At 39.7% G+C, this 21,059-nt stretch overlaps 1 protein-coding gene across 6 annotated transcripts in view; it reads right to left on the reverse strand.

Annotated features, from left to right (window-relative positions):
* Positions 1-21,059, reverse strand: part of WDR37 (WD repeat domain 37) — a 129,906-nt gene that overhangs the window by 25,702 nt on the left and 83,145 nt on the right. For 4 of the 6 annotated variants that reach the window (XM_063452651.1, XM_063452655.1, XM_063452653.1 and 1 more), the window contains 4 exons: positions 19,202-19,246; positions 17,056-17,132; positions 12,822-13,059; positions 4,316-4,457 (listed from right to left, as the gene is read on the reverse strand). In XM_063452651.1, the coding sequence (XP_063308721.1) occupies positions 4,316-4,457; positions 12,822-13,059; positions 17,056-17,132; positions 19,202-19,246 (502 nt within the window). The remainder of the gene's footprint in view (positions 1-4,315; positions 4,458-12,821; positions 13,060-17,055; positions 17,133-19,201; positions 19,247-21,059) is intronic. The other 2 variants (XM_063452654.1, XM_063452656.1) reach the window with 1 other exon arrangement.

Raw genomic sequence — 21,059 nt, forward strand, 5'->3', positions numbered from 1 at the left:
AATGTTTTCAAAATATTTCAAAATGATTTAAAGGGACATGTCAGACCTCTAAAGCACTTCATCTTGTTGAAGTGCTTTGTGTGTGAAGAGTGTGTGTTTTCTTTTATTCCATTTTATATAAAGAATAGATTTTACCACAAATAGAGAAAGTAGTGAGCCAGAGACATATATTGGACAACACTTTATGCTACATATGTGCTTGTTGTGGATTTAAAATGTTATGCAGATGCCACTAACTTTCGCGCAAGTCTTTACATTTTAATACATAGACAAAATAAAGGTTATGGTCCATCCCTTTTATTTTACAGAATATCCTAAGGAGTGGAACAAAACTTAAATATAGAGACATACTTAAGTCTATCTATGCGGCTTTGAAACTTTGCATGATTAAGCAAGGAGGATCAGGGTTAGCTACAAATATGTTTCTCCTTGTATAGGCTTTATCAAAAGTGTAAAAACACTGTAAAAGTCTTTTGATAAAGCCTATCCAAGGAGAAAGGCGTTAAGTGTACTGTTTATAACTTTTATCACTATTTTATTATATATTGTATTTCCTTTATTATATATTTTTTTTAACATTAAAGTACTTTTTTAATTGGACCTAACTTTGCTACTGTCGGATGAGTTTGGAGCTATATCCCTGGTGGGGATCATACCACCCAAGCGCTTTGGATTGAGCAAACTGGAACTTGCTCATTAGCATGTGAGTAGGCTTAAATTATTTATTTCTGCTTACAATCCTTTTTTTACGGTGTACACTATTGTGGTTCTGTTTATTTATCTCCACATAAACACGGAGGAAAGAATTTGCTTTTACACCTGTATCCTTGAGTGGGGATCATACCACTTCAAGCGCTATCAGAGGAGCCAGGTTTTACGGCTCCATTACACGTGAGTGCACATTTTATAGTTTTTACCTACCCTTGCTTCATAGCTCTACATACTTCACCATATACAATTTTTATTTGTTTGTTTTTTATGAGGATACCCCCTACCACATCTATAACTTGAAGAATTGCCTCTGCACTTGATCCATAGGCGGGGATTATTCCGCCCAGGCGCATACACTGGAGCTGTATTGAAGCTCCAGGAAAGTGTGAGTGCACATCTTTTATTTTATTTATAACCACTACAGTTTTAAATACTACTCTATTATTCCTTCTCTGGTTCTCTTCACATATACCTTGTCAAGGATTACTGAAGAGCTGCACCTACCCCCCTGTTTTTATCCAATTTTCTGATCGGAAAAGAGAGGTGTTCCAGCTGCTTTTGGACTATTATCACTTTGCTTCCGCGCTGAATTTATTTTTGTGTGATTGTGATCACAAGGTTTATTGACAATATAAAATTCCTCCAATCCGTTCCCTATGGAAGGATAGAGATTGTCTGAGATATACAGAATTTGGAGAGATTTCCTGGAACCAGTGGGCATTTAGAGTACGATCGTAAACAGAGGTTTAATTCTTAATTAATATATCTGCAGTTTCTGTGGCAATTTAACTAATTTCTAAATTATTTTACCTGGACTTATACACTGACATTTCTTTTGTTTTCAACTATACACTTAGATCAAAAACCCTACAATAACTTTCAAGGTATCAAGAGGAAGCATATACAAAAGGAACATGCAGTTATTAGTTATGATGAAATCAGATTATGCTAATTCAGCATGTAATGCTTCAAACTTCTCCTGTTCATCAATACCCCAGTGGTGTTTCTATGAAAACAAAGCTTATGGAACTTCATTTAAATAAATAATAAAAAAAAAAAAATAAAAAAAAAAAAAAAACACCTTTCAAAATATTGTCTTGTTATTTTCAAAAGTCTTCGATAAAAAAACAAACAAAAAAAACTCTGTAAAACCAAGAAACCTGGGTTCAGGGAATACAGAACTAAATGCCGAAGATCTGTGTACAAGAGGCAATTTGTCTTACACCAGCGCAGCGATGTTAAACCTACAAACAGCTTAGACTATAAATAACGTTGTTAGAAACGCAGGTCTTAACCTATGACCAAAATAAGGCATGGCCTACCAAACCAGCAGAGCTTACACCTCTGCCTTGATCCTCTCCAAATCCACAGCAGTTTCCACCTTATTAATAGGTACCTGCAGACTACACGTCTTCCAAAACAAGACCGACATGCTAGACAGCTTGTTCTCAAATACTATTTCCCTTGCGCTATAGGAGTTGAACCTACGATGGCCGTAGGGAATGGTATTTATTAAAAGAGCTATTGAAGCTTATGAAAGAGCTTGGGCGCCACCTGCTGGACCTTAGCTTACAGGCAATTTTCAGTTCCTAGAGAAATATTTATGCATTATTTCAAAGAATCAAAATCAAGCACAAGGGAAAAAATATTAGGAATATAATAAGGACTTGCTGCATAGCTAAACAATGTGCAAAATCATATATCAAAAGCCCTGTTTATGGGCAAACGCAAGACAGATTGTAGGTTTGTTAAAATTTGTGCATACGTCTGCATCTCTTTCCAAGACCAGGCTTATCGCAGAGCTGCAGGCGCTGTTAAGAAAAGCACTTTATTAAGATATAGCAGCAATGAAATTATGAAAAGGCAAGCAGAGCATTCAAATGGTCCACAGAAGTCATATTTCAGTAGTAAATCTTAATTCAGATAGCCCACTCCAACTCGAAAGTATTCCTTATAACCAAGCAATAAGCTTACGGGTTTCTAAATTGGAATCTCTACAGGACAGTTTTAAATCCAAATTTATTAGATGGATGAGGGAAAAAAGTAAATAGGTAGGTTGGATAAGCTCTTTAATATGCGTTAATGGTATGGTCAAATTCAGAATATGAAAGCAGATTTATAATGTCGTTAAAACTGCACACGTATAAAAATAATTCATTTCAAACCGAGTAATTATAACACAATCTGCTTATTATTTAAAGGTACATTAAAACCTATCATAGACCTTCGAATACAAAGTGTACAGAGTAAAACAAAACAGATGGGAAATTTATTGCTAGAGTAGATAGCGCTGAGGTGAAAATTAATGACTTCGCAAATTGGATATTCATTAATAAGAACTTTGGGTGAAACGGGTCAGTGATATTAGTGTAGGGCTGTGAGTATCGGCAACAGATGACGAGAACATTGAAAGAACGTTTGGACCCTGTGAGTATACTGGGTTAACTGAATGGGAGATATTTTAATCGGTTCTCAATAAATGGATGATTGTTTTTAAGAAGATCTTGCCTCTCCATGTAACTGACCACTAGAAGTTTAATTTACACATATACCATTGTACCAGAGCAAGAAAAAAATTGATACCATAAAAGGATATTTTTAAACACCCTGCACAACAGATTAAACACATTATTTTAATTATAATGTATTTACATTGAAACATTTTTAGGGTATATCACAGTAATATTTTTACATGTGTGATGCTGAAAATAAGACATTAAAGAGAAAATGCATGTAAGTACAATTAAAGTTGTTAAGAAAGGGGGAAATCCCATGGTGGGTTCTATCACTGACATTAAACCATTTACGAAACGGACAGAATTACTGTGTTCACATTAGCAAAACAATAAGCGAGTGTCCCGGCCATGGTATTTTAGGGACCGCTGATTTGTCAGACTAATCAATGATGGGGGGGTAGCAGCCCTATAACCACTACAAAGGGCAGTAGTGACTATGGTGCTTAGACTCACTAGACTAAACATTTTATTTATATAGCATACATAACGTGTATCTTAATCACTTGCACAAGAGCTTTTCTTGCACAAGTCTTTTACACAAAACACTAGAACGGGTCTACTTTAAGCAGCTTCCTATGACCCCCACATTTTGTCTATCTCAGCATTTTCCCTCTTCACATCTCTTTGAAATCAATACTTTGTGCTACCTTCTTCATTGTGCAGTAAGTAGCTACTTAAAATGGAAATTGCAGGTTCTAAGATATTCTTTACATAATTAAAGGTGTGGAGACAAAGAGCTTGGTATGTAACAGAATATACAGAATATATACAGGGAGAGCTAAATGGAATACAAAAATATGAGAGCTAAATAAGTCTAGAGAAATGCCATTATTTCTGAAGCATCAACACATTCTGTGGCGCTGTACAATAGATAAATAAAAAAAATAAAAAAATAAATGGAGATCAAATTAAGCATATGGGTAACATTCAAAATACACAGGGAAATCTGCATTTTTCAGATAAATCATCATACTGATTAAATGGTACTACAAATAAACTAAATCTGTTTTTAATAGCTCATAAATAATTTGCCCCATGACCAAAAATGTAATCTTTCACGGATAGTTAATCTATTAAATGCTACTCACTCTGTGTGGCCCTGGAAGACATTCACAGAATGTATCGACGGGTCTCTGAAATCCCACAGACGGAAGGTTGTGTCACGGGATGAGGTCACTACCAGTCGTTGTGTGGGGTGTGTACAGCAGTGGGTTAACTCCTGGTCATGTCCTGAAACCACAAAAAAATTAAGTACTGTTACAACGTAGGAGTTTTCCTCATTAAACTAGAATTGTAACGTTAATGGAGAATTTTGCATTTTGGCTGTATTTGCCTTACATTGTGTTCCCTTGTCAATTCTTTAGAATTCCTTATTTACTGAATAAATAATATACCGTATATACTCGAGTATAAGCCGACCCGAATATAAGCCGAGGCCCCTAATTTTACCCCAAAAAACTGGGAAAACGTATTGACTCGAGTATAAGACTAGGGTGAGAAATGCAGCAGCTACTGGTAAATTTCTAAATAAAATTAGATCCTAAAAAAAAATATTAATTGAATATTTATTTACAGTGTGTGTATAATGAATGCAGTGTGAGTGTATGAGTGCAGCGTGTGTGTATGAGTGCAGCGTGTGTGTATGAGTGCAGCGTGTGTGTATGAGTGCAGCGTGTGTGTATGAGTGCAGCGTGTGTGTATGAGTGCAGCGTGTGTGTATGAGTGCAGCGTGTGTGTATGAGTGCAGCGTGTGTGTATGAGTGCAGCGTGTGTGTATGAGTGCAGCGTGTGTGTATGAGTGCAGCGTGTGTGTATGAGTGCAGCGTGTGTGTATGAGTGCAGCGTGTGTGTATGAGTGCAGCGTGTGTGTATGAGTGCAGCGTGTGTGTATGAGTGCAGCGTGTGTGTATGAGTGCAGCGTGTGTGTATGAGTGCAGCGTGTGTGTATGAGTGCAGCGTGTGTGTATGAGTGCAGCGTGTGTGTATGAGTGCAGCGTGTGTGTATGAGTGCAGCGTGTGTGTATGAGTGCAGCGTGTGTGTATGAGTGCAGCGTGTGTGTATGAGTGCAGCGTGTGTGTATGAGTGCAGCGTGTGTGTATGAGTGCAGCGTGTGTGTATGAGTGCAGCGTGTGTATATGAGTGCAGCGTGTGTATAGGAGTGCAGCGTGTGTATAGGAGTGCAGCGTGTGTATAGGAGTGCAGCGTGAGTGTATGAGTGCAGCGTGAGTGTATGAGTGCAGTGTGTGAGCGTATGAATGCAGTGTGTGTGTATGAGTGCAGTGTGTGTGTGTGTGTGTGTGTGTGTGTGTGTTGCAGAGCCTTGGTGGGGGATGGGCAATTTTTTTTATTATTATTTTAATATTTTTTTATTATTATTTATTATTTTTATTTATTTAATTTAATTTTTTATTATTTTTGTATTATTATTTAATTTTTTTTTTTATTACTACTAATTATTTTTTTTTCGTCCCCCCTCCCTGCTTGATACATGGCAGGGAGGGGGGCTCTCCTTCCCTGGTGGTCCAGCATTGGCAGTTCAGTGGGGGGCTGTGGGGGCTGTAAGAGAGAGTTTACTTACCTCTCCTGCAGCTCCTGTCAGCTCTCTCCTCCTCCGCGCCGTCCGTGCAGCTCCCTCTGTCAGCTCCCAGTGTAAGTCTCGCGAGAGCCGCGGCTCTCGCGAGACTTACACTGGGAGCTGACCGAGGTGCTGAACGGACGGCGCGGAGGAGGAGAGAGCTGACAGGAGCTGCAGGAGAGGTAAGTAAACTCTCGTACAGCCCCCACAGCCCCTGTCTGTATTATGGCAATGTAAATTGCCATAATACAGACTATTGACTCGAGTATAAGCCGAGTTGGGTTTTTTTAGCACAAAAAATGTGCTAAAAAACTCGGCTTATACTCGAGTATATACGGTATATGGTTGGCCTCTGTTTTTCAAAGTTGTTTTGGCCACTGCTTTGTGTCTTTGGATTGTGATTTCATGATCTGATGAGTATTAACTACATGCAGCCGGTAACTAGTCACAAGCTTGATTTTCAGGGCTAGATTTGTCTATTTTTGATATTTTATTATATTGGAAAAAAAAAAACATTTTTAAAAGTCTCTCTCAAAATATTAAATCACATGAAAAGCTTATCAAACAATATTAAATTGAGGCCTACATTTGACAAGCTAATATTAATGTGTATCCATTGTGTAACGTGAATCCGATTTCATTTTTAGTTAGTTATTCTCAACATGTCTACATTTTGGGTTCTCACCTTGTGTGCAGCTCATTTAGCTTGGACCCGCCCCAGACCTCTTTAGGATGGTTTACCCCATCCTTGTGTATTCCCCCTGGCATCCCAGGGTTAGGGATTGTAACCTGAAAGCCATTTCCTCTTGAGTTACCCACTACGCTAGTTCAGTCTATTTGGCTTACTCTAATCAACAATGTTCACCCCTCACTACTTGTATGCCTTTATAAAGCTAGATTATGCTGCAGATGGGTGGAATTAGTTACATGAATAGTTGACATAATATATAAAACTAAGAATGTTTTTTGTATAGGCTCGGCCTGATGGCTGAATTTGTATGTCTAATTGGAGCCAAAAAAAAAAAAAAAAGATTGCATACAAAGAGTTGCTTTTACCTCCTAAAGTTGATTAAAAATTAAGTTATAATAAACTGCAAAGAAAAAAAAAATCTTCATGGGATTAAACATATAAATCAAAAAGTGATCTGTGATAAATAGGCAATTATGCAAAAAAAAAAAATATATATATATATATATATATATATATATATATATATATAGATTTTTTTTTTTATATATAAAAAAAATATAGTAAGGGTGGGGGCCTGGCCGGGGAGCTGAGAGGAAGCAAACCTCCTCAGCTCTCTCTACCTGAAACGAATATAGCTGATTTCCACTGACCAAAAGGCGATTTACCAACCAACAGAGAGGTGACAGTCATCGGCACAAGTGGATACCACCCGCGACACACAGCGAGTATTATCTCCCTGAGGGTGAGGCCTAGTAACATGGCGGGCGCAGAGGAGACGGTCGCTCCTCTGCCGCCAAGACAGACTGAGCTTCTAAAGCGGAGCTCTCGTTCCCCCCCTCCCCCCTGCCCCCTGGACCGATGGGGGTTATCCCGGTCCTCTCCCAGCAAGTAGGTACTCACCAACGGAGAGGGGCCGACCGGCAGGAGACATGAGGCCAGAACAAAATGGCTGACGGCACAAACTCCAGCAGAAAGAGAAACTCCCAGGGACTGGGAAACTGCCATCCAAGCAAAATTTTACACCATCTTTTACAGATACACTGGTTCTTGTACCTAAAGCAACATTGTGGAAGGCTCTTTCTAAAGTAAGCAGCTCTCTGTGACCTAGTCTATTAAGTTTATTATCAGACCTATTGCACTATTTCTACCGTTTTCTTTGAGCTTATTCCGGTTGGAAGCAAAAAAGAGGGATAGTGTCACCTCAGGACGTATCGATCCTTGTGATTTGAAGCTATTCTTACAAGGCACTGTTCTATGTGAATTTACCCAACTTATAAACTTTGCACATTTTAAAAATACTGCACTATATTTTTTGGGGGTTTCATTTGGTACAAGAACAAAGGGTTATGTTCATTTGTTATTAATACAATGGTGCTGGCATTTATTTGCTAAATAATGGTTGTCTTTTTAAGATAATATATTTATTGCTTTCTAAACAGAATGATATATAAAGAAACTGAGTGGTTTACAGTTGTGCTGAAACCATGGGCGTAGGAACCGGGAGGTATGGGGGGGGGCGCATCCCCCCCAGCAAATCATGCGGGGGGGACAGGTTATGGGGAAATCCCCCCCAGCTCCGCCGGCCCACCCCATGATGCAGCCGCCCGAGCGCTCTGTAGAGAGCCTCAGGCGGCTGCAGCTTTGCCCGGGCTGGTGCATCCATGAGGGCGCACCGCCCGGGCGCAGCATGAGGAGAGGGGCTGACAGGAGGGAAGGGCTCAGCACTCTCTCCTGTCACTCCCTCACTGTAGCGTGGCCGAGCCCTGTATGGTCCGCGGGTACAGGGAGCATCTGTCTCCTGTACCCGGCCGGACTAACAGGAAGTGTGCACTTCCTTTTAGTCCGGCCGGGTACAGGAAACAAAAGCTCCCTGTACCCACGGATCATACAGGGCTCGGCCACGCTACAACAGAGGTAAGGGAGGGGGGGGGAGGAAGAGAGTAGGGAGGGAGGGAGGGAGGGGTGGAGAAAAAAGGGATGACATGGGAGGGGGTGGAGAAAAAAGGGATGACATGGGAGGGGGGGGAGAAAAAAAAGAGAGTGACAAGGGAGGGAAGGGGGGAGGGGGAGAAAGAGTGACAAGGGAGGGAAGGGGGGAGGGGGAGAAAGAGTGACGAGGGAGGGAGGGGGAGAAAGAGTGGGGAGGGAGGGAGAGAGGGGGAGAAAGAGTGACAAGGGAGGGAGTGGGAGAAAGAGTGACAAGGGAGGGAGGGGGACAAAGAGTGACAAGGGAGGGAGGGGGACAAAGTGACAAGGGAGGGAGGGGGACAAAGAGTGACAAGGGAGGGAGGGGGACAAAGAGTGACAAGGGAGGGAGGGGGACAAAGAGTGACAAGGGAGGGAGGGGGACAAAGAGTGACAAGGGAGGGAGGGGGACAAAGAGTGACAAGGGAGGGAGGGGGACAAAGAGTGACAAGGGAGGGAGGGGGACAAAGAGTGACAAGGGAGGGAGGGGGACAAAGAGTGACAAGGGAGGGAGGGGGACAAAGAGTGACAAGGGAGGGAGGGGGACAAAGAGTGACAAGGGAGGGAGGGGGAGAAAGAGTGACAAGGGAGGGAGGGGGAGAAAGAGTGACAAGGGAGGGAGGGGGAGAAAGAGTGACAAGGGAGGGAGGGGGAGAAAGAGTGACAAGGGAGGGAGGGGGAGAAAGAGTGACAAGGGAGGGAGGGGGAGAAAGAGTGACAAGGGAGGGAGGGGGAGAAAGAGTGACAAGGGAGGGAGGGGGAGAAAGAGTGACGAGGGAGGGGGAGAAAGTGACGAGGGAGGGAGGGGGAGAAAGAGTGACGAGGGAGGGAGGGGGAGAAAGAGTGACAAGGGAGGGAGGGGGAGAAAGAGTGACAAGGAAGGGAGGGGGAGAAAGAGTGACAAGGAAGGGAGGGAGGGGGAGAAAGAGTGACAAGGAAGGGAGGGAGGGGGAGAAAGAGTGACAAGGAAGGGAGGGAGGGGGAGAAAGAGAGTGACAAGGGGGGGAAGGAGGGGGAGAAAGAGAGTGACAAGGGGGGGAAGGAGGGGGAGAAAGAGAGTGACAAGGGGGGACGGGGGGTGAGAAAGAGAGTGACAAGGGGGGACGGGGGGTGAGAAAGAGTGACAAGGGGGGACGGAGGAGGAGAAAGAGTGACAATGGAGGGAGAGAGATTGACATCCATCACACACACACACACACACACACACAATCATGCAACCCTTACACACACAGAAACACACAATGCATTCCTTACACACACACAATGCACCCCTTACAGACGCACACACTGCATCCCGTACATACACAGAAACACACCTTGCAGCCCTTACACATACAAACACAGATTCACACAATGCATTCCTTACACACATATCCGGACATCCCCTACACTCTCTACCCCCTGTGAACAAACTCATTGGTGGAACATTAAGGTGGACCCTGGGACCCAGACCTTGAGCTGTGTAAAAAGCCCCCAAAAAATTGAGCTGCTTCCCGTTCTCCCAGAACATTGATTTTTGTGACCACAGTTACAAACGGCCTCCAGAGAGCCTGTTCTACACCAGACCAGTGGAGCCAGACTGCAGCTAGAGCCCATCATCATCCTCATCTGGTTGTAAGTAGGCAATCTAGCATATTATTCGTGGCACTAATCTCTAATTTACCTCACATTAAAGAAACACTATAGTCCCCAGAACCACTGCAGCTTCATGTAGTGGTTCTGGTGTCTATAGCCTGTCCCTACATGGCAGAAAAATAATTGGAAAGGGTTAGGTGGGCTACTAATAAGGATAGGGGGAGAGGGGTAGGTAGAAAAATAATTGGAAGGGTTTAGGGGGGCTACTAATGAGGTAGAAAAATTATTGGAAGGGGTTAGGGGAGTACTAATATGAATGGAATGGGTAGGATGGGTTCTAATATGCATGGAAGGGGTTAGGGGGTACTAATATGCATGTAAGGGGTTAGGGGGGTACTAATATGCATGGAAGGGGTAGGGGGTTAATATGCGTGGAAGGGGTAGGGGGTTAATATGCGTGGAAGGGGAAGGGGGTTAATATGCGTGGAAGGGGTAGGTGGGGTTCTTTTGTGCATGGAAGGGTTAGGGGTGGTTCTAATATTCATGGGAAGGGTAGGGGTGGTTCTAATCAGGAGGATCCCGGCGCTGTATCCGGGTAAGTAAAACCCCTTCCCTGTAGTGACCCTTTAATGTTATTATTTATTCATTTATATAGCGACTGCAAATTCCGTAGCGCTGTACAATGGGATAAACAACTCCTAGTTTACGGAATAAGAATATACCGGCGAGTAAAATTGCTATGCCCCCCAGATTGTTTTGTGTTCCTACGACCATGGCTCAAACGTTTGCATACCCTGGCAGAAATTGAAATTTTGGCATTTAATGTGAAAAAAAATGACTAATCATACAAAAAAAATATTTTATTGAAGAATAGTAATCATATGAAGCCATTTATTATCACATAGTGGTTTGGCTCCTTTTTAAAATCATAATGATGACAGAAATCACCCAAACGTTTACATACCCTTGAATGTTTGGCCTTGTTACAGACACACAAGGTGACACACACAGGTTAAAATGGCAATTAAAAGTTAATTTCCCACACCTATGGCTTTTTAAATTGTAATTAGTGTATGTGTTTAAATAGTCAAATAGTTTGTTAGCCTTCATGGGGATGCACTGAGCAGGCTAGATACTGAGCCATGTGGAGCAGAAAAGAACTGTCAAAAGACCTGCGTAACAAGGTAATGGAACTTTATAAAGATGGAAAAGGATATAAAAAGATATTCAGAGCCTTGAAAATGCCAGTCAGTACTGTTCAATTACTTATCAAGAAGTGGAAAATTCGGGGATCTCTTAATACCAAGCCAAGGTCAGATAGACCAAGAAAGATTTCAGCCACAACTGCCAGAAGAATTGCTCGGGATACAAAGAAAAACCCACAGGTTACCTCAGGAGAAATACAGGCTGCTCTGGAAAAAGACTGTGTGGCTGTTTCAAGGAGCATAATACGATACTTGAACAAAAATGAGCTGCATGGTCGAGTTGCCAGAAAGAAGCCTTGACTGCGCCAATGCCACAAAAAAGCCCGGTTACAATATGCCCGACAACACCTTGACATGCCTCACAGCTTCAGGCACACTGAAATTTAAAGTGACAAGTCTCCTGACCTTAATATCATCAAGACACTGGGGATATCACAAACATGCAGTTCATGCAAGACAACCAAGACTTTGCATGGCCTTGAGGCATTTTGCCAAGAGGAATGGGTAGCTATACCACCTGCAAGAATTAGGGGTCTCCTAGACAATTGCATGCTGCATAGACAACTGCATGAGGTCATTGATGCTAAAGGGGGCAATACACAGTATTAAGAACTAAGGGTATGCAGCCTTTTGAACAGGGTCATTTAATTTTTTTCTTTGTTGCCATGTTTTGTTTTATGATTGTGCCATTCTGTTATAACCTACAGTTGAATATGAATCCCATAAGAAATGTGTTTTGCCTGCTCACTCGCGTTTTTTTTTTGATGTTACATATATTACCAATTCTCCAAGGGTATGCAAACTTTTGAGCACACCTGTATATACCCCATATCATCAAATATGCAAACATATTTGCTTAAAAATTGCTTTGGCAAATAAAGGCCCTTTGTTCTTGTACCAAATGAAACAAAAAAAACAAAATATAGTGCAGTATTTTTAAAATGTGCAAAGTAAATAAGTTGGGTTATGAAACATAATGGGTAACTTCATGACTTTAGTAGATAGTTAATTTAATTTTTTTTAAAAACATTTCTTTGAAAAGGAAAGAGTACTAAAATAGTTATAATAATTTGATTCACTGAAATTACTTATGTCTGCAGAATGACGTGTTCTTTTACGATATAATAAAGATAAAAAAAAAAAAGAAAGAAAGGTCCAGCAAGTGAAAATGGTCAGAATTCTAAGTGAATTTCAGATTCAAAGGAACACTATAGGGTTCCTATACAAATGTATTCCTGACACCATAGTGTTAAAACCACCATGTAGGTGGCTTGCTCCCATTTGCCCCCTTATAAGCTAATAAAACTTGCCTTATTTCCAGTGCCACACCGGTCTGCCGGCACTGGCCCAGTCTCTGATTCGCCTTCTTGGCTGACATCATCAATATTGATGATTTCAGCCAATCCAATGCTTTCCCATAGGGAATTTTTAAGTTTGGCAATTTTGGCCTTAAATTTGAAGTCCACTTTGAATTCCCAGCAATTCTCACTTTTGTGAATATCCTGTCAAAGTCTGTTACTTTGTAGTAATATATAATTTGGCGATGAGTCATTTACAAATAGGACATCATTGGACAATATACCTGTGAGTGAATGGACAAGTTCTGAAGTCTCTACATCATAGAGATTAGCTGTTCTATCCCAGGAGGCTGTTACTGCTTGTTTCCCACCGACCAGCCAGTCTGCAGCGATCACTACACCTTGATGACTTTTAAGGGACGATATTGGAATTCTGACGGTGGGGCAGTCACTGGACACATCTCCATCTACCTCTGCTTCATCTTTATCCGAGAAGTCAACTTCCTCCTCTCCAGATATCTGCTGAACATCAAACGTGATTAAAACTTTGCAATCCATACTTCAGCTCAAATTCTTTAAAGTGTAGTTCACTCAGTTTTTTTTTCTAAAAACAAAAAAAATCACTTAACATGGTTATAAAACAAAACTAGTTACCAGCACAAAAAAAATCCCCAATACCACTAACCCTTAAAAGGAACACTATAGGGTCAGGAACACAAACATGTATTCCTGACCGTATAGTGTTAAAAACACTATCTAGCCCCCCTTGAACTCTCCTAAATATAGTCAAATCTTATCTTTATTCAAGTCTGCTGCTGTTGGCTCTGCCCCTGATCTGCCTTTTTGGCTGACATCATCAGAAGTGATGATCTGAGCCAATCACAATAGGAAAGAATTGGATTGGCTAAGCTTGTCAAGGAGGCAGATCAGGGGTAGAGCCAGCACAAGCCAAGCACAGCCGTGGCCAATACGCATCTCCTCATAGATATGCATTTCTATGAGGAAAGTTCAGTGTCTCCATGCAGAGGGTGAAGACACTGAATGTGAGTGCTGCACTGTGTGCAGCACTGCCCCAGGAAGAACCTCTAGCAGCCATCTGAGTAGTGGCCTGTGGAGGTATCTCTAGGCTATAATGTAAACACTGCAGTGCAAAAAGCAGTAAAAAAAAATTCTACTCACCAGAACAAATACAATAACCTGTAGTTGTTCTGGTGACTAGTGTCCCTTACACTAACAGGAGTTTTTGCTACCAATGTAACAGTCATCTGCAAATTAAAATAGAATTTAAAAACCCTTTAATTTAAGATTTTATAGTAGAATATATGCCTGGCTTTAGTATTTTGGATACACTTTTAAAATGAAACATTATATTATAATAAATTTGTATATATATAAAATTCCAAATATTACCGAATTATAATTATATAGATAGAGATTTTCTTTTTAATATAGGATACAATTTTAGAAATTTCAGTATTCTGAGAAAATAATTTTAAAAGGTTATCCAAAAATATGAAATTTAAAAGCTTATAAAATAATATTATAGTCGGGCACAATATAGTTACATAGCTGAAAAGAGACTTGCGTCCATCAAGTTCAGCCTTCCTCACATTTGTTTTTTGCGGTTGATACAAAAGAAGGCAAAAAAAAACAAAAAAAAAAAAGTTTTAAGCACTACCAATTTTGCAACAAGCTAGGAAAAAAATTCCTTCTTGACCCCAGAATGGCAGTCAGATTTATCCTTGGATCAAGTAGTTATGTTCTAAATGCCAGACAATGAAGTGCCACGACGTGACCTCACGTCACCCCTTTCTGTAAGTCTCTGCATGCGGAGCTTAGCTGAAGGCAGGGAGGTGAAACAGTAAATAGTCTACTGTAAAGTACTGGGCTGACTGACAGAGTGTGTGACTGCGGTCAGCCCACTCCTATCAGTAACTGCATTGATCTCAATGATTCCAGCATGTACTGGCCGCCTGAGAGTGATCGGAGTGTGATTGCCATCAGCATGTTTAGTTAATGCCAGATTTGTGTAGAAATGGTGTTACTTTTTCAAAAAACTTTAAATGTACAGAATATCGGCACCAATTATTGGCAATCGTCCCACAAGGCAACCGATAAAGTGTTTCGGCTCTGGAAAAAGAATATCCACCAATCCCTACTTCAAAGTCACAATATATTTTTAACTGGTTCACACAGCTCACTATAAGATAAGTTATTCTGGCAAATACAGTTATAGACGGACAGTTAAATTACTGTGAGACCACCATGTATTAGGAATCTTGATACAAGTCCAAGTAGTATTCGTACCACTGTTTATGGCTCACATGTTGACCTGGTCAGTAAAATAAGGTTCTCGGCTATACATTCTTTGGTTTAAATTACACTTTATAGACACTAGATGTCCGTATTCACCACAAAGAATAGTCACAAATACTTGCTGTATATCCCAGCATTCACTAGGGGGTGCTGTGTTACCTCTTTTAATACCAGACAAACCGAGTTTAAAGTTAAAATTCATTGAAATGATGGTTCTTCTTCTGCAAGATGGACAGGTTTCTTGTTTTGTTTTTTTTGTTTGTTTTTGTAAATCTCAAAATTAAAAACAAATTGTAAAATCTATTTCATATAACAGAGAGATTACTATAAGGCAGGTGGGAAGAGAATCAATATCTGTTGATGTGCTCAGCACAGCAAAGTCACAACCTCAACCAATGTCCTCCAGGACAGAATTTAAATGGGGACATGTGGCTAATGAGTAGCCCTATGCAATTATTCTAGTGTTTAGATACCAGTACTAAGTTTTACCTGCCACAATATTGGGGAAACTGACTAAAAGAGACCCCATAAGTGCAGCTAGATACACTTTCTGTAACCAATTTAGATTGTATGAGCATTAATAGGCGTGAGATTTTAAAATAATAGGTTGTCATGTCTTAGAGGCAGCGCAGTTGTTACCGGTACGGTCTGCGAACATCTGAAGAGAACCGCATATATAGTAAATGGCAAATTAAAAGACAAATAAACCGAGAGAGGAGAACAATGTGATAATACAACTGAAGTACAAAAAATGTTTTTATTGTCAATTCACATTTTGTTGCATCGCCCTAGTATAGAACTACCAAATTAATGGTGTATTAAATCATGATAAAATAAAATGTTCCCCATACAACAGCGTTTGTTCATAGTACTGGTATTCATAAGACCTTCCATGAGTGCATCTATTAATTATCTTTTTTAACCAGTCTATGTTTAACTCAACAGTGAAACCCTGGTGTCCGCCAGTCAATCCACAAATCATTAGCTTGCGGAAAGCCCGGTCTCCGGATTCAGATCTCCAGGTGAGAATTATCCCACTAAAGGATTTCTACATGGAGAGGCTCAGTGATTAGGGTAAGAATTCGCAAATGGATTTGGGTTATTGCGTTGACAACAATAGCCAGTACACTAGCAACAATATTTCCAACAGTTTAGGATTAAAAACTCTGAGGCACTCTAAACTGAGTAACGATGGATGACTGAGCGTTATGAGAGCTAGCCTCCTCTCTGAGCTCAAACAAGCTATTATTCATCCTGACATACACTTACGGCAGCCTACTGTGTTAACATGCTGATGTTAAAAGTTATAATCATAACGTATAAAAGTAATGACACATTCTGTTTAAATAGCAGGAGATGTTTCATAGATGTCTTATCCCCGAGTATCAGTGCAGGCATATGACACAATTGTGCTGCATGTATTATATGTCATTTCAAAAATAAAGAATTGTAAAAAAAAAAAAAAAAACTCTCCTTAAATCTATATTTTTTTCGTTGCACTTCTTGCATTGATAACACTATTACCTGTGTACTGTGGATATTTCCCTTCATTTCCAAAACCGGAAAGGTGACATAGGGTGAGCACAAACTGGCGCAACCACATGGGGTGGGTCATTCACCATTTTATTTACATGGTTTGTTTGTTTGTTTTTTTAACCATTCACTGCTATACATTACTAAATTATTGCCTTGTTTTCTCTCACCCTTATGCCCAGGGCAATCGAAAAAGTTATGGCAGTTGGGTGAGCAAAGAGAAGGAGCAGAGAGATAGAGAACAGAAATAAATAAAGACAGAGTAATGGAGGGAAGGAGATGAAGGAGATGAAAGGGGAGAGAGGAACTATGCTTGTCATTTTGTATTTGTAAGGATAATGCAATAAATATATATTGATAAATATATAAAAATAAAAAAAAACCCACATCTGTAAATAACAGTCACAAGTCTGAATGCATTTAACCAACACCATAGAACAAAACAGATTACGCATAACGAGCCTAACACAAACAGTAAAAGACACGGAAATGGGAAAATCTAACCTGCAGCAAAACAGTTAATTTTTTTATGTACTTTTGAGTGCAAACAAAAGCTTTTTGATCTAATTAATGTAAAAAGTATAGCAAAACACACAGGCATGCTTACTAACACCCAAAAATGTTGCCTTGAGCATTTTGCTTTTCAGTTGTAGTTAGTATACTGCTTACACTGGTGTCTGCCGTTGGTTGAGGAGCGGGTAACTGTACTGTATACCGCCAGATGTGAGCCGTCTGGTCTCCAGATGCTGTTGGAAATGGGAAGGAAAAAAAAATAGATTATAAAAATGCATTTCAGAAGTTTAATGCATATTTAACCTTCTAATTAGATTGTATTACAGTGCCAGCGAATACAAATTTACACAAAGCAAAGAGAGCAGGTAGGAGCCTATAAAACTGTATTACGATAAACCAGTTTCACTACCAAGGACTTTTCAAGTCTCTTGATGTCACAAAAACATTCAGAGGCTGATCTTGCTGGTGTAAAAGTGCAGCATCACTTATAGTACTTGAAATACCATAAAGCTTGGAGAATGGAGATAAACAATGATCTTGTGTAAAGACTGCGGTGAGATAGCTCAGTGGAAACAACTCCAGTGCCATTATCTCACAGGTTCAATTCCTAGCAATGTCAACTCAACCTTACATCCTTGTGAGGCTGATAAGATCGGTAACATGAATTTAGACCTCAAGATGCACCACTGTAATCGTAAAAAGTATATCTACGTATGCATTTATAAATTCAGCACAAAAATGCAGAAATTAAATACTGTATGCCTGGTCTTAGAATCTGAGAAGTGCAAAATATTTTGCAAAGTGCAAATAATTATAAAAAACAAAACAAAAAAAAACAAAAACCAAACAAAAAAAAAAAGTCTAAAAGTTTGAGTGGGCCTATAATTACAAAATATAAAACCAGAGAAACTGCATATGAAATTGTGGAGTTCAGTCTGTGTAAAAGTCTTTGATAAAAGTCTGAATAGACTGAAACATCGACAATGCATTTATCACAGTAATCTAGGGTTGCCACCTGGCCGGAATTTTATGCTGTGTGGCTGGTGCCGGTATTGCAAAAATACTGACAATACAATCGCTGGTATTTTTCGGTTAGGAAAAGTTCTGCAATTTCGGCACTGGCCACCGTGGTTCGTGGTGTTTGCAGGACATGCAATGAAGACTTCATGGTGCCTGAGCTGTGTGTGTGTATTCAGCAGTCTGTGTGTGTGTGTGTGTGTATGCTATACATACTTTACTACACACACACACACACACTCATTCAGACAGTATATAGACACACTGCCTCACATACACAATACACAGTCAGACCAAGTACACACATTGTAAGTAATTTATGGAATTTCTCCTTCCAAATAGTCTCATTCTCTTACGTATGTTGCTTTCTGTGATGTCACGCATATATAATTAATTATGCAAATTAGCATTTAAAAAAAAAATTCCCAAAAAAGGTGGCAACCCTACTGTAATTGCTAAATATAGCAACAGTAAATTTACTTGACAAAGGCTCCAAAGTGCACTATATATTGAATAATTAAATAATATTATAGCCCAAAAATTTACAACAAAAAAACACTTTTACAGTAATCAGAAAAACTACCACGATTTATTTAAAATGAAAAATAAAACCATAGTTTTCCCCCTCTGCTTGGAATCCGGTTTTGCAGACATGACAGTCTGTGTTCCTGAAAGGAGAGCCGTTCTTTTCATGGGGTGTGTATAAAGGTGGCCATTATTATGAGTCTATTACATAGTAATGGCCATTATTAGGAGTCTATTACATATTACGGAGTTAATCATACAATGTTTATTTATCATCAACAGACTGACAGCCGCTCTTTATTAAATGGAGGCTCCTGCCATCAATGCGCAATACCAGTCAGTCAGTGATAAATTTGTTGTACCTGAAAATGTGCATGACCGCTTCCCAGTATCCTGGTAATGTTGAAAAATGCATTTTTTTTTTTCAATCCACAGAAGTAACAAATGCTAGGTAAAAAGTTATGTTCACAATTTGTGTGCCTTTGAGTTTTACTATACAATATGCACTATTAGTGTCTATAGAGGGGTAATATAATAATGCCCAATTTAGCTTTGCCTACACGACAGACAGAGCTCTGCCTTTAGGACACAGAGACTGCATACCAACATACATTATAAATACAAATTATCAGGAAGAAAACCAAGCAGGAACAGACTAAATAGCTTACCTAATGCTGAAGGCACTGAATTAGCTGTCACCGTGGAAAAACCAAAAATCTAATACCTAAACAGCAAGTGAAATAATATAAGATGAACTTACCTGTTAGTGCGATCTGCTCTGTTGGGTGAAACTTTATGGAGTTTACTGTGCAATAAGAACGAGAGAAAAATAAAATTAAAAAAAAAAAAAAGGGTATGGAGCATATTACTATAGAACACAACCATTCTTGAAAACTGAGGAAGGCATTGGAAATTCATATATAAATCGAAGATCTGCATTACCAAGGTATCATTATTTGGCCTGATGAAACAATTCAATAGGTGCCACACTCTAGTAGCAGATCATTTTTTTTTTTTTTTTTTTTTTTTTAATTGAGATTTATTGAAGTGTAAAACCTTGGAGAATTTTTACAATTTATATTTCAATTTGCTATATTTCAATGTCTAGAGACTTAACCTTAAAGGAACACTACAGGGATACATTTGTATTCCTGACCCTAGAGTGCTAAAACACTATGCAAGTCCCTAGTCCCCTTAAATAAGTTAAAAACGTATTATTCCAGCGCCCTGCGGGTCTGCCGGCGCTGGCCTTGCCTCAGATCCACCTCCTTGGCGGATATCATTAGAATAGACAGTCAATGCTGATGATCTCAGCCAAGGAAGCAGGGCGGAGCCAAATGCCACTCTGGCCAATCAGCATATCCTCATAGAGATGCATTGAATCAATGTATCTCTATGGGGAAAGCTCAGTGTCAAGCTGAACTTCAGGCAGCACTGACCCAGGAAGCACCACTAGACTCATGCAATGTTGTGGCAAATTTTTTAAATGATGATACGGATTTCATAGGGATGCAGGAAATATTTGTATTTGATTATGTGTATATAATCTAATTAACGCTTTATTTCAAGGTTTGTATGGGGATATTCTATATACAAGTGCCAAGAGAAGGAAAGGCCAAAATATAGATCCACAACTATTGTAGAACAATTACTATGATGTTATATCAGTCTTAAGAACCCTGTAGTTCTACCACAGTTGAAGATCTGCTTTGGCATCATTGATGTGGATCATTTTGAAAATGTTCTGTGAAAACATGCTATTATAGATAAGACATCATGATAAAACATTAAAGCTTCCACTGACCAATGAAATTCTAAAGAATCCAATCACACTCCTAATGTTCATTTTTCTTAAATCAATTACACAAAATACATATCTCCCCTCTGCCAAAAACAGCAAGGAGAGTTCACACTTTACACTTTCTTGCTCCTCAGACATTATCTGTTGAAATCAAACAGAAATGATAAACACCCCAATAATAACACTCACTGGGTGCCAAATCATCAGAAGCACTACCTACAATTAAATGTACAGATAAACCAAGTACTAGTTAGTGGTTTAAGTTATCTTTATCCACACTACCAGAATGTCACCTTTGTGATGTAAAATAAAGGTACATTAAACATGGAGTACCTTGTCCATCTTTAATTTATCTGCTGTAATGCCAAAAGCGGTTCTCATGTTCCCAATAATTGCGGTTCCCATGTTCCCAATAATTGCTCCTCACTGCCCCATTATTAAAGGAAAGGTGACGTTTAGTTGCCTGAAATCTAACAAGTCCCAAGTATGGCTGAGCAGTACCTTCGTTTAGTGCAGAAGTACTAATCGATAGGTTATAAACAAACAAGGTCTACACTCTGACTAGAACATTGCTACCTGAATGTGGAAAGACTGCATAACTAAACCAGGCCATGTGTCTGTTCTATTGTTTAAAATCTAATGATTCTGGAGGGAATCATCTCTTACTAAGGGTATCCATTATTCTTTGTTCTGTGACTTTCTGGAACCCATTTGCTGTGCTAGCCAAACTGGGACACACATCAAAAGATCTACAATGTTGCTGATCAAGTTGGACATGAAACACTGTTCACGTTTTGCTCACACTGCAAAAAAAAAA

The sequence above is a fragment of the Pelobates fuscus genome, chromosome 4, assembly GCF_036172605.1.
Source record: "Pelobates fuscus isolate aPelFus1 chromosome 4, aPelFus1.pri, whole genome shotgun sequence".
NCBI lineage: Eukaryota > Metazoa > Chordata > Amphibia > Anura > Pelobatidae > Pelobates > Pelobates fuscus.